The 13,670-nt window shown below is 44.0% G+C and overlaps 2 protein-coding genes across 2 annotated transcripts in view; one reads left to right on the plus strand and one right to left on the minus strand.

The window, feature by feature from the left end:
• Positions 1 to 2,884: 2,884 nt before the first annotated feature.
• On the plus strand, positions 2,885 to 7,213 carry EFCAB10 (EF-hand calcium binding domain 10). The gene is made up of 4 exons (XM_069765087.1): positions 2,885 to 3,066; positions 3,312 to 3,476; positions 3,696 to 3,777; positions 7,048 to 7,213. Exons 1-4 carry the CDS (start codon positions 2,964 to 2,966, stop codon positions 7,088 to 7,090), a joined length of 393 nt encoding a protein of 130 aa, XP_069621188.1. The 5' UTR covers positions 2,885 to 2,963; the 3' UTR covers positions 7,091 to 7,213.
• A 3,100-nt stretch (positions 7,214 to 10,313) lies between these two features.
• Positions 10,314 to 13,670, minus strand: part of RINT1 (RAD50 interactor 1) — a 22,444-nt gene continuing 19,087 nt past the window's right edge. Inside the window, exons 14-15 of the mRNA XM_069765086.1 lie at positions 12,119 to 13,533; positions 10,314 to 11,910 (exon numbers count right to left, since the gene is read on the minus strand). Of these exons, the coding sequence (XP_069621187.1) occupies positions 13,311 to 13,533 (223 nt within the window). The 3' untranslated portion in view covers positions 10,314 to 11,910; positions 12,119 to 13,310. The remainder of the gene's footprint in view (positions 11,911 to 12,118; positions 13,534 to 13,670) is intronic.

A 13,670-nucleotide genomic window follows, 5' to 3' on the forward strand; every position in this document is an offset into this window, starting at 1 on the left:
CGTCTACCTCTTTATTTAAAGTCCGCCTGATTTATTGCAATCCACATAAACAACGTCACCAGAAAACATAAATACAGCCTCTGTATGGCAGAACGTAGACCATAAAGTAACAAATCCATACAACAGAGCTGGTTAACCTACCTGGCTTAGGCTGTGTGTCCACGTGCAGTAAACGCTGCGTGTTTGACGCTGCATAGAGCCGCAGCGTCAAACACGCAGCGTCCAGATGTTACAGCATAGTGGAGGGGATTTAATGAAATCCCGTCTCCACTATGCGTGGTAACACGCACGCGGCGGCCCTGCGACTCCGGACATGCGGCGCGTCTTTTAAGATCGCAGCATGTCCGTATACCTTGCGGCGACACTGCGTCGCCGCAATGTATAGCACAGGGCCCTATGGTGGGGTGCGATGATACCGGATGTGTGCAATGAACACATCCAGCATGATCGTGTCCCAGAAAGGGGGCGGAGCTTAGCGCAGAGCGGGTTTGCCGCTCTGACGGAACCGCCGGCCATCCTGTTCGTGGACACATACCCTTAGATTCCAGCTTTCATGTCTTTTAGCAAAGGACATTAAATCCAGGACACCTGCAATCTCCATACGTCCAGCTTTGCTTAAGGGTATGTGCACACGCTGCAGAAAATGCTGCGGATCCGCAGCATTTCCGCAGCTGTGGGTCCACAGCAGTTTCCCATGAGTTTACAGTTCAATGTAAACCTACGGGAAACAAAAAACGCTGTGCACATGCCACAGAAAAAAACGTGCGGAAACGCAGCGGTTTACATTCCGCAGCATGTCACTTCTTTCTGCGGATTCCGCAGCGGTTTTACAGTTGCTCCATAAGAAAACCGCAGTTGTAAAACCGCAGTGAAATCCGCAGAAAACCGCGGTTAATCCGCGATAAATCTGCAGCGGTTTTGCACTGCGGATTTAGCAAATCCGCTGCCGAAAAATCTGCAGTGGACCTGAACACATGTGCACATAGCCTTACACAAAAGCACATCTCCAGAGCTTGCACCTCTAGACTCACCCACTCTACAGCTGTTCAATCATCCTAGCACGAAACATAGCTGATCAACCCCTCATCAGTGGGCTAGATGATTTTTCTTAGGTTTATATTATTGAAGAGAACAACCTCAGTGCTACATATCTCCCCTCTATTACTTTGCCGTAAGCTTTTCACAGTGTATATACACATAAAATCAATAGAAATGATTATCAGCTGTGGCTCTCCCAAAGATGGCTTTGGCATGTCAGGCAATATACGCATGCGCTGGTATAACAGAGGACAAAAAAAAAAGGCCCGAAATCTATAGTACACATGAGCAAAGTGGTAAGTGCAAATATAACCTGGAAATAATCAACTAGATAATATGACCGGACGGTACATGCACTGATGCCACTATCGCAATATTTTTGCACTTTATTCACAATTTGGGTGTTTGTCCTTAGTGCTCAGATTTCTGTTACTTTAGGGGTACTTTACTGGCAGATGATTATTGCTATTTCGTCAATAGACTTATACCCTATTTCTCTTCCTGTCGTACATTTTGTATTGATTTGTGAGGGGATTTTTTGTACAGTCCTATTAAATCATTAATAATAAAAGTTATATTTTATACGTCCCCTTTTTCTCTGTTTTTTTTCTATAGATGAGAATCTGGTTAATATTTTATTAGGTTTTGTTTGAAATAGACAATGAAAATACATAAAAAATAATTGTGCTGGCAGTATACGCAAATGCTAAAAAAACAGAAGTGTGTAAGTGAATATAGTCGTTGTATTGGCGACTAAGATAGGAGGGTTCAGCTTCATTGTGGGATGGGCCGGTCATATATTGTGCCATTTTGGCTCTTTTAAGTGTTTTAATTGTTTGGCTTGTATCAGTGTCATTAAGCATTTATGTTTTGTAAGGTGACCCCTATCTGCACGGCTTTTCTTTCTGCCTATATGCCTTAGGCCGGTGTCACACGTGCGTGTGCAATGCGAGAAACTCGCATCAATTCCTGGCACTGCTGCCGGCGGTTTGGACCGGAGCGTTCAGCTGCATAGAAATACATGCAGCCGCACACTCGGGTCCCGAGTGCTGGTTATTGATGCGCATTTCTAGCACTGCACAACCAAGTGTGGCCCTGGCCTTAGGCTGATCCCTTATATAGGTTGGTGCCCTCTTTCTTGTTTTCTAATGCTGACATAGACCATGATGAGGGCACGTTGCTCTTTGCCCTGGTTGGTCGCCTAGATTGTGCACCTCATAGTCAAGCCTGCATGGTTGGCAATGCCCCCACCTCTCTATGCCCTTCTGTAGCAGCATCGGATGCATGTAGGCCCGTCACGTCTTCGAAGCGACTCTTGACAGAAAAGGCTCCAAAGTAAGCACTATCCAAACAGAGCTGGAAAAATGCTTCAAGAAAATACTCCAAAAACGCTTGAAAAACTTTTCAAAACTGCTTCAGGAACTCAAAAAGCGCTTCCTGAAGCTGTTGCATTAGAACTACTCCGTGTGAATGCGGCCTTAGACATATATCTTGAAAACATTAATACTGTGAGTTATCAATAATAGACTAATCCCTGAATCTCATTTACGGCGCCCACATATTGGAGAGTGAAGCCACAGTGGAAATGCACAACATATATTTATTTTACTCCCCTAGCACCGTCAATTTCAGAGGTCGTTCAGCTCCTGCACCTGGGTGGTCGGTGCTGAGAGCACGAACAGGTCACTTCCAGGTGCCATTCCCACTGTCACAGAGCAGAGCGCGGCCTCTGTGACACATGACTCTGTCGCCACCTACTGGTCAGCAGGGAGCTTTGCACACAGGCGCGTACACTGCAGATACCGGAAGTCGTCACCACTAGCTCTCCGCGTACCGGAAACGGATACAAGTGAGCTCAGCTGATATTCACTTCCGGAGTGATGTTTGTTGATGTGTCGGTCTCTTAGCAGCGGGGGACGCTGAGAATGGCCGCAGGTCGGGTGCTGGAAGCGGAAGATTATCTCCGGGAAAACAAGATCATGGAGTTAGTGAATAACCTAACTGGTCTCCTCCTCTACCACAGGCCGGGTAATGCTGCCCTCATCAGTGACACTGGCGTGCACGGTGCTAATCCTAGATATGACATTTATGGAAGGGAAATACTGCACTAGGACAGTAGGGGGCGCTCTGGGACAGCTAGACCAACGTGCTGTAACGTGGATGATGCGTTACATGGCGCATGCATTCTATAGGACCCGTAACGCTCTGGGAATGGGGGAAACCTATCCCCAATGTTTCACTCAACAACACTTTTCAATCATTTTATTTTGCAGAAAGACCTCGAGAATTTCTTATCACTCAGCTAGAGAAGCTGCAGCTCGCCAGGCTGGCCGACGTGGAATATCCGTGCCTGTTCGACGAGTCTAATATGGACGCCGTGTTTGGGATTCTGGACCCTTCTGGCCAAGGGTACATAACTGGCACTCAGTACACTGAGGGTAAGAGCTGGGTAGCTGGTGCCCAGCATTACGGCACATTAGGGATTACATACACTGGGGAGACATGAGCACAAACAAGGAGCATTATAGTGGGGGAGCAGGATTCAGGGAAGCGAGTGGTTAACTCACGTGTGAGTAATAGTCACCAGTGTGAGGTTATTGGGGGCCTGCCCCCCACCACCCATCAGATTGAAATGTTCTTTATGTTTTCCCATGCAGCTTTAAAAACGCTTGGTGTAGAAGTGAGCAACTTACCTGCTCCTCCTGAGAAAATAACACAGGAAGTCTTCAAACATGATATGTAAGTATTCTGCATATGTTAGTCTAAAATATATAGTTCCCCACCCCAATTTTCATCAATACTGGAGACTTTCTGTTCAGGAGAGGGTGTGTACGAGTTATTAAGAGAAGCACATCTCCTAATGACTAAAGAGCGCTTGACAATTGCTGTGCTCCTCACCATAGATCTTACTCCAGTTTATGACTGGAGTAAGAAACACCACAGCTCGTCATGAATTAGAGGATCCGTGTCCTGCTCTAGCTCCACCCCCATTGTGGCAGTGCTGCAAGAAAAAAATGCTACTTTTCAAAGCAATTTACTAATGAATTTTTGTAAAATTGCTTTAATGAATTGTATCCATAATGTACTGTTAATATTGAGCTATTTGATTGACAGCTCTGGCTTCATACCGGATAAGAACAGGGATAGACTGAAACCAAGCAGGTGGGGAAATGCATTTAAAAGTTTGGCTATGCCATGAAACACTGGGGATCAGAATATAACAGCAGTTATTAGATAGGTTATATAAAGATCTATCTACTCACTGCTGCTATATTGTTATCCCTGGTCTTCATGGCGTAGCCAGACTTTTAAATACACCTCCCTACTTGCTTGGTTTCCATTTGTTCGCACCCTTCTCTGGTCCATGAAGCCAGAGCTGTCAATCAAATTAAAGGGTAAGGCCGGGATCACACATACGCGAGATACGGCAGAGTCTCGCAGGTGAAATCCCTCCTCTGGCACTCCGGAGCGGAGTGTGCTCTCCATGTGTTGCTGTGCGGCTGCACGCTCAGCTCCGGAGTGCCGGCGCCAGAGGAGGGTTTTCACCTGCGAGACTCGGCCATATCTCGCGTATGTGTGATCCCGGCCTAAGGCCTGTCCCACACGTCCAGATAATTCCGGTACCGGAAAAATCGGTACTGGCGTTATCAGTGTCCGTGTGCTCACATGGCACATCAGTGTGGCACACGTGCAGCAGCCGTGTGCTGACTGGGTACCACACGCACCGTGCAGGAGACAGCGCTAGAGTTAAGCGCTGTCCCCTGCTTTGGGTGCTGAATTCAGAATTCATTCCTTCTTCCCAGCAGCGTTCGCTGGAGCGAAAGAATGAAATCATTTTTTTTTTGTTAAAATAAAGTTCCCGGTAATCTCCCCCCTCCCTCCCCCTGTGCGCCCGTCCGCTGGCATTAAAATACTTACCCAGCTCCCTCCATGCTTCCTCTTAGCGTCGCAGCTCTTCTTGTATGAACGGTCACGTAGTGCCGCTTATTACAGTGATGAATATGCGGCTCCACCCCTAAATAAAATTCCAAGTGCAGTGGAATTGTGGGGGGAAAAAAACCACACACTTTCTGAAAATTCAAAGTTGGAAAATTTCGAAATGTTCACCAAATTTCCATTTTTTTTCACAAATAAACGCAAGTCATACCGAAGAAATTTTTTCTACTGTCATGAAGTACAATATGTCCCTAAAAAACTCAAGAATCAGTTGAAGCGTTCCAGAGTTATTATTACTAGTGATGAGTGAATATACTCGTTACTCGAGATTTCCTGAGTATGCTCGGGGGTCCTCCAAGTATTTTTTTAGTGCTCGGAGTTTGTTTTTCTTGCCACAACTGAATGATTTACATCTGTTAGCCAGCATAAGTACATGTGGGGGTTGCCTGGTTGCTAGGGAATCCCCACAAGTAATCAAGCTGGCTAACAGATGTAAATCATTCAGCTGTGGCGATAAAAACTAAATCTCTGAGCACTAAAAAATACTCGGAGGACCCCCGAGCATACTCGGGAAATCTCGAGTAACGAGTATATTCGCTCATCACTAGTTATTACCTCATAAAGGGACAGTGGTCAGGATTGTAAAAATTGGCCCGGTCATTAATGTGCAAACCATCTTCGGGGGTAAAGGGGTTAAAATCAAATGTGTGGGTTTTTTTTTTTTCCCTCTTTTTAACTTGGTGGGTTAGTAAGGGTATGTGTCCAAGTTCAGGATTGCATCAGGATTTGGTCAGGATTTTATGCAGGTAAAATCCTGAACAAATCTGCACCTGAGGTCACTGGCAGGTCACCTGCGTTGTCCTTGCGTTTTTTCTGCAATGTAAAGGACATGCTGCATTCTTAAGACACGCCGCATGTGCGTTTTCGCGGGTATGCCGCATGCGTCTTTTAATGCATAGTGGAGACGGGATTTCATGAAATCCCCTCCACTATGCTGTAACATCTGGACACTGGGTTTTTGACGCTGCGGCTCAACACTGCGTCAAAAACGCAGCATTTCCTGAACGTGGAAACATACCCTAATAGAGGTGTCTTGATAGACGCCTCTATTACTAACTCCAGGAGTTTATGCCAGTGGACATTACACATGTGACATCAATCCCATAAGCTGTTACCCTGATTGCCACCGCATCACGGCAATTGAGAAGGAGTCGGCACCAGAATTGGTGCATCTAATGTGAAGTGCCAATTCTGGGGTGGCTGCAGGTTTGTATTTTTAGGCTGGGAAGGGGACAATAACCAGGGTTCTTCCCAGCCTGATAATATAAACCCTGAGCTGTCTGCTTTAATAAGCATATAAACACACCCTTTAGTTCCACATGAACGGCACTAAAGGTTTCTAGTTTATTATGTGTAGGGGTTTGGGACATTAAATATCTACAGGACATCTATCTATTCTGACCGTTCGGGCTGTGAATTTACTGTACTTGCTTGATAAAATATTGTGTTTCCTTTTGTGATTGAAGCATAAAAAATGTGGCTGCCTACGCATGGTCCATGTGCCGTCCGTTTTTTGTTTTTTTTTCTCCCTCACACTCATTGACTTGCATTGGCGAATGCAACCTGATTCTTGCATCCACTCACAACATGCTGCAATGTTTTTCTCAGTCCGATTAGAGCTGAGAAAACGCTCGCAGATGAGCATTGACTCATTCGTGTGACTGAGCTCTAACTGATGAAATTTCAGTCTCCGTAGTTTTTATCTACACGTTTATTTTCATCATCAATAGGCCATGTCAATCGATTAGGCCAAACTTATCTACAGCTGAAAATAGTTGGACTTTTAAATTGAACGTGTCCGTGTCACACAACCTGTGTTCATTATTAAGTAGATTTTAGACCTAATGAGGCTGGTATCCTTGCTTTGAAAACCTATGTGAGAATGTCTGTATAATACTTTGTGAAATATTCCTTACCTATTATTAAATGTAAGAATTTTATAGCTACTTGGGTCTACATTAATTTTAATTAGCACCTGTGCTCAGAGTATTAATGGTCTTCTTTTGCCCACAGGAGGATTCATCTGAAAAAGTCTTCTGCAACATTTAAGACGTAGCTCCGCTGTTGTTGATTATTGCTGTAGTTTTATATTTTATTAAACAACTTATACTACAAATTGCTCCATACCTTGTAAAAGAAATGTAAAGTCACAGTTAAATATAAACACAATGAGAAGTTATGTTTTGCAGATAACCATCTCTTGGTTCTTTCAATGACTGTTTTACAGACCATTTTACAAAGTTTTACAGGCTATGAAAGGACAGAAATGTAATCCAGTCATACAACGTACATTAAATTGTAACACATTGGGTGTGCCCTTCCCCCATAGGGCTCAAAGCTGTCATTGGGATTCTGAAATAGGGTTATTGGCGCTCAATAAGGTGGACAGAGGAAACCCCCTTTGTGTAACTTTGCTGCATGTGTCGCGGCTGTGTCACAGCACATGCATGGAGAGCCCAACACACAGGCTCGCCATACTGACACGTGTTGTGACTGTAACACAGCCGCGACACATGCAGCTGTGGTGCCGATCAGTTGATTATCTGGCGCGATCCAGGAAGCTGGGTTCCCTCTGCAGCTTATTCGGTAAACGCAATAGCTTGCCAAATAAGAGGGAATCCAAACAAATTTGCTCATCCCTACAGGACACCCTGCGACTAGTCCGTGCATTGTGGTCCAATTTTGTACCGATTAGTACAGGTGCCTGACCTGTCTTATGCTTGAAGGAGAAACTAGTTTAGTGATGAAACCCAACTGGACCCTTACGTTTTTTTTTTTTTCTCCCACCAAACCCAAACTTAGCTCATTATAGCATTTACAGATATTACCGGAAACATAATCTACTATATAATTGTCTAAGGGGTACTTCCATCTGTCTGTCTGTCCTTCTGTCACGGTTATTCGTTCGCTGATTGGTCTCGGCAGCTGCCTGTCATGGCTGACGCGACCAATCAGCGACGTGCACAGTCCGGAAGAAAATGGCCGCTCCTTACTCCCCGCACTCACTGCCCAGCACCCGCATACTCCCCTCCAGTCTGCCCTCACACAGGGTTAATGGCAGCGGTAACGGACCGCGTTATGCCGCGGTGTAATGCAGTCCGTTACCGCTGCCATTAACCCTGTGTGACCAAGTTTTTTACTATTGACGCAGCCTATGCAGCGCCAATAGTAAAAACATCGAATGTTAAAAATTAAAAAAATAAATGATTATATACTTACCTACGCCGCCTTTCCCACTCCTCGCGATACAACCGACACGTTCCGGTCACACGGATGGTCTGGCAGAAGGACCTGCCATGACGTCACGGTCATGTGACCGAGACGTCATCACAAGTCCTGCGCGGAAAGGACCTGCCGTGACGTCACGGTCATGTGACCGCAACGTCATGACAGGTCCTGCACAACAAGGACCTGCCGTGACGTCACGATCATGTGACCGCGACGTCAGCACACCCTGGGACCGGAAGATGCCGCCTGCACCCCACACAGGCGACAGTGCTACAACGCGCCTGCGGAAGGTGAGTATGTTTATTTTTTTAACCTGTGTCAGACGTGGCTGGGCAATATACTACGTGGCTGAGCAATATACTACATGGACATACATATTCTAGAATACCCAATGCGTTTGAATCGGGCCACCATCTAGTATCTATATATATAATTGCCTAAGGGTTTTTCCGTCTGTCTGTCCAGGAAATCCCGCCTCTCTGATTGGTCGAGGCCGCCAGGCCTCGACCAATCAGCAACGGGCACAGCGACGATGATGTCATAATGATGTCATAAAGGACGTAGAAATCCCACGTTTCTGATTCAGCGACGGGCACAGTATCGACGTAGATGTCATAATGGTTGCCTCGACCAATCAGCAACGGGCACAGTCTGCCGCGAATTCTAGAATCATCATTGTCCATATATTACGGGCACGTGCATATTCTAGAATACCCGATGCGTTAGAATCGGGCCACAATCTAGTAGTACATAATTGGCTATGTAACAAGTTGGCTGTAGGCCAAACAAAAATTCTTAAAGGCTATGAGACAATGTTTCTCATTGTGGAGCACACCAAGTCTGGCGTAAAAAGGCTTACAAACCATGCATTGCTCATCCGGGAATTTAAGTATATAAATATCCTCTTGAGAGCGAAAGAGGGGAAAGGACTTGAATTTTAGAGACACCTAACTGGATGCAGCAATCCTAAAAGTCAATATATACCCTTTTACGAGCCTTCTAAGGCCACGTGCACATGCTGCGGATTACTCTGTGGATTTTTCCGGACTGATTTTGGTAGATCCCCAGGTAAACCGCACTGTAGAATTACCACGGATTTGCCGCATTTTTTTTCTGGATTTTGTGCGGATTCCTATTATGGAGCAGGTATAAACCGCTGCGGAATCCGCACATAGAATTGACATGCTGCGAAAGAAAACGCAATGTTTCCGCACGTTTTTTTTCCGCAGCATGTGCACTGCGGATTTTGTTTTCCATAGGTTTATATGGTACTGTTCAATGCATAGAAAACTGCAGCGGATCCACAGCAAAATCTGCAACTTGTGCACATACCCTAATAAGAGTAATAATTAGATACATATTGTTATACTATTATCACTATCAGAGAGCAAATTATCAACTTGCTGCACGGATTTATTTGCCGCCCCCTTGATATAGAGTGCATTGAGAAACCCAGCTGGTTTGGGAAAACTAGCCAAAGGCTGTCCCCTATTTGACTGTGTTGTGCAGAGTATCGTAGAGAGAATGGTTTATAACAATGAATGCCTTGTTAATAAAGGACACGAAGACAGCTGCAACCAAGGAGTTAAAGGGAAACTGTCACATTAAAAACGCAGTCCATGGTGTAGAGCAGGAGGAGTGGAGCAGACTGATATATAGTTGTGAGAGGTTCCGTATAATCAGTGTTTTACTCATTAAATCTCTGCTTAGTTTTGGCCTTTCAGTCCTGTGGTAGTGGGTGGCGGTATTCAGTGACTGAAAACCTTCCTTGTATAACTGTGCGCAGCGCTATGGGACTGCTGGTAGGTCACTATACCTCTCATTTATTTTAAAAATTTTTACAAGCATGCTGACCTTAAAAAAAAAAAAAAATTCTATGCCGGACAACTCTACATGAGTAAAATAAAACGTGATACTATATCTTTTTTTTTTTTCTATATTTTTTGAAGCTTGAATGAAATTGTGATAGATGTCGGCTGGTCAATGTGTTAACCAGCAATTCATTTATAATATCACTCTTTGCAAAAGTAAGAACAACACTAAATCAATAGTTTGCGACCAGCGTTATAGATGTTTAATGGTAACGTTGCAAATAGGGGAGTACGAAGAAACATCAATACTTAGACAGTATGGCTGCTTCTTGCTAAGAACTGAAATGATCGAATCAGAGTAGATTAACAGAATTTGGAGAGTTGATGTAGAGTAGTATCATGACCACATGATTCCAATGGTTTCCTATTTAAAAAAAAGGTCACAGCGACTTGAATATTGAGTTGATCTTACTACAGTCATGGCCAAAAGTTTTGAGAATAACACCAAAATTATATTTTCACATGATCTGCTGCCCTCTGGTTTTTATTAGTGTTTGTCTGATGTTTATATCACATACAGAAATATAATTGCAATCATATTATGAGTACCAATAGGTTATATTGACAGTTAGAATGAGTTAATGCAGCAAGTCAATATTTGCAGTGTTGACTCTTCTTCTTCAAGACCTCTGCAATTCTCCCTGGCATGCTCTCAATCAACTTCTGGACCAAATCCTGACTGATAGCAGTCCATTCTTGCATAATCAATGCTTGCATTTTGCCAGAATTTGTTGGTTTTTGTTTGTCCACCCGTCTCTTGATGATTGACCACAAGTTCTCAATGGGATTAAGATCTGGGGCGTTTCCAGGCCATGGACCCAAAATCTCTGTTTTGTTCCATGAGCCATTTAGTTATCACCTTTGTTTTATGGCAAGGTGCTCCATCATGCTGGAAAAGGCATTGTTGGGCGCCAAACTGCGCTTGGACGGTTGGGAGAAGTTGCTCTTGGAGGACATTCTGGTACCATTCTTTATTCATGGCTGTGTTTTTAGGCAAGACTGTGAGTGAGCTGATTCCCTTGGCTGAGAAGCAACCCCACACATGAATGGTTTCAGGATGCTTTACAGTTGGCATGAGACAAGACTGGTGGTATCGCTCACCTCTTCTTCTCCGAATAAGCTGTTTTCCAGATGTCCCAAACAATCGAAAAGGGGATTCATCAGAGAAAATGCCTTTGCCCCAGTCCTCAGCAGTCCACTCCCTGTACCTTTTGCAGAATATCAGTCGGTCCCTGATGTTTTTTCTGGAGAGAAGTGGCTTTTTTTGCCGCCCTCCTTGAAACCAGGCCTTGCTCAAAGAGTCTCCGCCTCACAGTGCGTGTAGAAGCACTCACACCAGCCTGCTGCCATTCCTGAGCAAGCTCGGCACTGCTGGTAGTCTGATCCCGCAGCTGAAACAGTTTTAAGATACGGTCCTGGCGCTTGCTGGTCTTTCTTGGGCGCCCTGGAGCCTTTTTGACAACAATGGAAGCTCTCTCCTTGAAGTTCTTGATGATGCGATAGATTGTTGACTGAGGTGCAATCTTTGTAGCTGCGATACCATTGCCTGTTAGGCCATTTTTGTGCAGTGCAATGATGGCTGCACGTGTTTCTTTAGAGATAACCATGGTTAACTGAAGAGAAACAATGATACCAAGCACCAGCCTCCTTTTAAAGTGTCCAGTGATGTCATTCTTACTTAATCATGACTGATTGATCGCCAGCCCTGTCCTCATCAACACCCACACCTGTGTTAATGGATCAATCACTAAAACGATGAAAGCTGCTCCTTTTAACCCTGCTGTTCTGTTGGTCAAAAATGACCGACTTTGAACTTCAATATTCTTTAAAATATTCAAGATGCGGCTCTGAAACCCGTGGCCGACCGACCCATCCTCATTTAAGTCAATCAACCACAAGTTTCAGAACCGCATCTTGAACACCCCAAAAAATACCAAAGTTCAAAATAGGTCTCCCCAGACGGAACAGAACAGCAGGGTTAAGGCAGGACTGCAATGATGTTGAAATGTGTTTTGGGGGTTAAAGTTCATTTTCTTGGCAAATATTGACTTTGCAAGTACAGTAATTGCTGTTAAGCTGATCACTCTGACATTCAGGAGTATATGCAAATTGCCATTAGAAAAAATGAAGCAGTAGACTTTGGAAAAATTAATATTTGTCTCATTCTCAAAATTTTTGGCCATGACTGTACAAGTGGACGAAAAGTTACTCTTGCCGTAAAACGGTTATCCAGTACTAAATCCACCGCCCATCCCCTGTATTTTTTAAAGCTGAAAAGCATACTTATCTCCTAGATGGGCGCTGTGTCCCCCACATCAATCTCTTGCCATTGTTTGTCACGAGAGCCCAATTAGTGGCCATTGATGGGCTGCAGCGCTCACGTGACATAAACAATGTCGTGAGCTACATTGCTCAGAGCTGCGCCAGACTAGGAGGCAAGGTTGAGTTTTTCCTAATTTTACAGGCACATTTTAGAGATATTGAAAATAGAAGGTCTAGTAGTGGACAACCCTCTTTAACATACTCTACAATTTTACAAAATCAACCAGTTCCTCAAATAAGAAACGCTTGTTAATAGTCCATATTCTCTGCATCTTTAGTTACATGTTGCAGAGTTGTATGCATAAACTAATATTAAAGAGGTCGTATGGTGGAAACAAGCCGTGATCTACCAATGGGAGAATGGTGTAACTTTAATCCCGGTTATAATGAAGGGTCAGTGCGCATGATGGACCGTTGCTCCACTCATTCCCTATGGGGTAGCCGAGCGTTGCCCTAGACTTACTCCAGCAGCCCTATAAATGAATGGAGCTGTGGACCATAAAAATTCCCATTCTGGGTACAGCGGTCAGACACTAACTGATCAGCAAGTTACCACCTATCCACAGAAACTTATTTTCACTAGATAACCCATTTAAGGTTTTACCATAGGAGCCTGTTAATTACATTTGTACAATAATTGAAGACTGTGACATAACTGTACTGTTTTTCAGGAAAAAAAAAACACTTATGTATCTGAGCTTACCTGTGATCTTTGTTATAAAAAACTGAAGTCACATTTGGTAGAAAATGTAAAACTTGCCTTATTTAAATGCCACTGTTAGGGCACTCAGTCATTCATTTATAATACATATATACAAAAAAACTCGACTGTGGAAAAGACACAGATATAAATAATTATTTTCCGGTATTTGGCCAGTTTGTTCGTAAACTGAAAAGAATTTCCACATCCTGAGGTGCCAGCTTATAGACTCCGAGTTCATTAAGTGCTGCTGTAGACGAAGGCACTTGGTCATTGGGAGCGGTTTTATCCATGCCCTGTGCTGCAGACTGTAACACGTCCTTCAAAAGCAGTGCAGACCCCACGCTAAGATTGAGAATAATGCAGGCTTCTTTCACACTGTAATGATTAGAGACAGTGATAATAGTAGAATATCTGTCCAAGAGCGAATTATCAAAACTGCCATATACCACTGTATTATAGTGTGCAAGTGAAGTATTCGCCACATATTAGAGAACGTGTATTATGCTATCGTT

This window comes from Ranitomeya imitator, chromosome 4, assembly GCF_032444005.1.
Source record: "Ranitomeya imitator isolate aRanImi1 chromosome 4, aRanImi1.pri, whole genome shotgun sequence".
Taxonomy (NCBI): Eukaryota; Metazoa; Chordata; class Amphibia; order Anura; family Dendrobatidae; genus Ranitomeya; species Ranitomeya imitator.